Source organism: Carassius auratus, unplaced genomic scaffold, assembly GCF_003368295.1.
Source record: "Carassius auratus strain Wakin unplaced genomic scaffold, ASM336829v1 scaf_tig00009672, whole genome shotgun sequence".
NCBI classification, from domain to species: domain Eukaryota; kingdom Metazoa; phylum Chordata; class Actinopteri; order Cypriniformes; family Cyprinidae; genus Carassius; species Carassius auratus.
In genome coordinates, this window is record NW_020524058.1 from 39,205 (window position 1) to 42,667 (window position 3,463).

Consider the following 3,463-nt stretch of genomic DNA (forward strand, 5'->3'; position numbering starts at 1 on the left):
AGACATAACGTCTCCATTCCCCCCATCAGGGAACGAGGGTTACGTACATAACCGAGATGTTGTTTTCAGCAAATTAATTGTTAATTGTTAACATGTTAATTATTGTAAAGTACTACCTAAATAATTTATATTGATTGTTCACTTGAAAAATATTAACAGCCCCCCTTTATATTGTTCTTGAGTGTTGAGCATTCCTGATTATTTATCTGTATGGTTTGATCATGTTTTGGACATTTACTGTTTTGGCTTCATTATAAATAAAATAACAAAAGAAGCCTGCTGCATCTGAAAAGATCTGCCCAAATTACAATTCAGAAGAAAGTATAAGCTTCTTTCAGTGTTTAATGTACTTCTATATTATACTGCTTTCCCTATAAAACATATAACTGGCCATCTATCTCTTATTGTTTTAATCAGTAATACATTTGATTATACATAGGCCTACTAACAATTGTGTCAAAGAAATGTTAGTGTAATAAACTGTGCCAAGTCATATGATTGTTCAAAGGACACCAGTGTGTATAAAGGAGGGGAGGCAGATTTAATTTCAACTGCAATTTATTTTTGTATAAAGCTTTTTTTTCAATAAACAAATTCAAAGCAGATTTAAAGAAAAAAAGAGAATCAGAAGAGAAACAGAAATGGCAGTGCTAAAGAAAAGGATGTGCTGCTTCTGCTCTTCCAGGCCGTTTCCTCACCGACTGATGTAAATCATGCTCTGTGACATTGAGACAGAAGACAAGCATTGCAGCATTTTAGATTTTTATTGAGATCTCTGAGTGAAATTATACAATGAACCAACTTTATCAAGGTGTTGAAAATCAATCAAACCTCTTAGAGAAAATAATTGTCAAAACGTATCAAAACTTTTTTTTGTGTTTAATAGAATTCCCACTACTATAATTTGTAAGTAGAAAAATAACTGAACATCAACAATAAGAATAGTTTTTTTACTCACAAACTCATTTGCAGGAGTATGTCACTTCCAGGTACTTATAGACGCCGAAACACGGATCAGGGAACACTGAATTTGAAGCAGTTAGAACACAATACTTTCTTCCATCGCACCTTACAAAGAAAAAAAAGTATTGCATTCATTTTTGTTAATTTTACATTGTTACTTACTGTAAGTGATTCTAATCTAGATTATGTTTCTGCTGTACCTGGAACTTATACTGGCAGTCTGGGGAGAGTAACAATCTGAATTTTTCACGTATTTATCAGGGCAGAGTTGAAGATCCCGCCGTCCATAATTGGCATGATGAACAGCAACAACACCACTCTCTGATAAAGAAAAACTGACATTAATGATCATAAAACAGGTAACATATGTTTTACAAGAAAATATATTGTCTTTGTATTTAAAAATGTCACATTTCATTAAATGTGTTACTTGATGTTTCTTTGTAATTATTTGTGAACTTTATTAGCACTTTCCTAGCTAAAATTAGCTAAACATATGGGTAAAAAAGACTTTTAAAATGATTCTTACCACACTTAATGACACTTTGGCGACTTTCACAAGTTACACTTTGTTCTAGAATTATTAAGGTGGAAAAAAGGAACAAGGGTCGGTAATATTAGCTAAATGATTTAAATGTTAAAGGGTTAGTTCACACCAAAATTCTTGCATTAATTACTCACCCTAATGTTGTTCAAAACCCGTAAGAACATTGTTCATCTTTGGAACAAAAATTATGATTTTTCTTATTATTATTAAATCTGAGAGCTATCTGACCATCCATAGACAGCAACGCAACTGAAATCTTCCCAGACACAGAAACGTAGTAAGAAAAACACAAAGAAAACAAAATAACAATTTAACAATTCTTCTCCCCCAAGTTAATATAGTTTACACTTAGGGTGAAGCATTCAAATGCATTGTGATTGGTGGAAAACAGTAACTCTGAGGAGAAGAGTTGTTGATTTTTGTTTTGCCACGTATGTCACATGGACTGTTTTACCAATGTTTTTGCTACATTTCTGTGTCTGGGAGCATTTTATTTTGATTTGCTGTCTATGGAAGGATCAGAGAGCTCTCAGATTCCATCAAAAATATCTTAAAATATGTTCCGAAGATGAACAAAGGTCTTCTAGATTTTGAACAACATGAGGATGAGTAATTAATAACAGAATTTTCATTTTGGGGTGCACTAAGCCTTTAAGATTATACAATTTTAGGTTGGACATTATATGTGTATAATTATTGACTTACTAAGTGGGCGGCACTGATAAGACACTTGCAGGTATTTATAGGTCCCATAACAAGGATCATTGAAAACTGAGTTCACTGCTTGAACAGAACAGCTTTTTCTTCCATTACACCTGATTCATGGACAGACAATGTCAAGTATTTAAATATGAAGATTTGAAAGGGTAACGGTTTTGCAAAGTAATAAAATGTTCTCTGTTATCAGTTAATCCTACCTTGTGGTCATCGTTTGGAGGGATGTTTTTTGGAAGCAGTGAACATTTGAGAGTGACTCATGTCGTTGTCCAGCAGAGCATATCCTGCCATCATTCCTTCCATAATTGGCATCAATGACATGTATGAATCCCCAGTCTAACACGTAAGAAGACCACGAGAATCATTGTTAAGTTTAAACACACTGCTTTCGAGTCTTGATTACTCACCACAACTGAGGGATGCAGATTGTCCTTCACAGGCCACTGATTGTAGTAATGGATTACTTGCAGAGAGGAAACATGCTGTTTAAGTGAGAAAAGTAAAATTACTTGAAATAAATAATTAAGTTTTGTCTTGTGTTAAAAAGTGTGACTTCTAACAGCTTTGCACATTAACTGGACATCTTACCATTTTGACACAGCAACAGCAGCACTGTAAAATCAAACAGAAACAAATACTGTATTGAAAATACTGAATCTAACAAATTGTATAAAAAATAAAATAAAATAAAAAAAACAAATACATACAGGTAATCCCACTTCGTTTATCCATCAGCATGTTATATTGGTACATGTGAACGAAAAGAAAACCTTGTCTTTATATGAAATGTTACATTCATGAGCATACTGTTTTTATAACAAATGCAGCAGACGCATCATCATCATTTGTTGGCAATAGATAACAAAAGAGGAAATTACAGTTGCACTTCATAATCTTGATATAAATGTTGAAATCATAGTGGGGCGGGTCCGAGGGACGTGAGAACAAGGAGTGAGGCCGGCGGAATGATTGGGAAATCAGCGACACCTGCGACCCACCACCGGTCTCGAGTCCCACGTAGGAGATGGAAGGATATAAAACTGGAGGGACGATAGTGAAGGACGAGAGAGGACCAGGCCTGGGCTTTTAGTTTATGTTTTGCCTTTTATTTGCGAGCATCAGTCGTCCGTGAGGGGCTGATGCGCTGTTTTGTGTTTATTTTGAATAATTAAAATGTTATATGATTGTGCGCCGGTTCCCGCCTCCTTCTTCCTGATGATTAGGAAGATTTTATTA

General features: G+C 34.6%; 1 protein-coding gene across 1 annotated transcript; it reads right to left on the minus strand.

Moving 5' to 3' along the window:
• Window positions 1-628: 628 nt before the first annotated feature.
• Window positions 629-3,052, minus strand: LOC113072618 (L-rhamnose-binding lectin CSL3-like). The gene is made up of 9 exons (XM_026245604.1): window positions 2,935-3,052; window positions 2,816-2,839; window positions 2,635-2,709; window positions 2,428-2,563; window positions 2,216-2,325; window positions 1,493-1,537; window positions 1,164-1,284; window positions 959-1,068; window positions 629-718 (listed from the first exon to the last, which is right to left on the minus strand). The coding sequence occupies exons 1-8, from the start codon at window positions 2,978-2,980 to the stop codon at window positions 963-965; spliced, it is 663 nt and encodes a 220-aa protein (XP_026101389.1). The 5' UTR covers window positions 2,981-3,052; the 3' UTR covers window positions 629-718; window positions 959-962.
• Window positions 3,053-3,463: the final 411 nt, after the last annotated feature.

Bases quoted from the DNA above. Each gene is read 5' to 3' on its own strand.
- LOC113072618 (XM_026245604.1), bottom strand. From the start codon at position 2,980: ATGTACCAATATAACATGCTGATGGATAAACGAAGTGGGATTACCT. The intron at 1,538-2,215 runs GTAAGTCAATAA...TAATAATTCTAG, and splicing joins TTATCAGTGCCGCCCACTTA to AACAAAGTGTAACTTGTGAA. The intron at 1,069-1,163 runs GTACAGCAGAAA...TTTCTTTGTAAG, and splicing joins ACTGCCAGTATAAGTTCCAG to GTGCGATGGAAGAAAGTATT.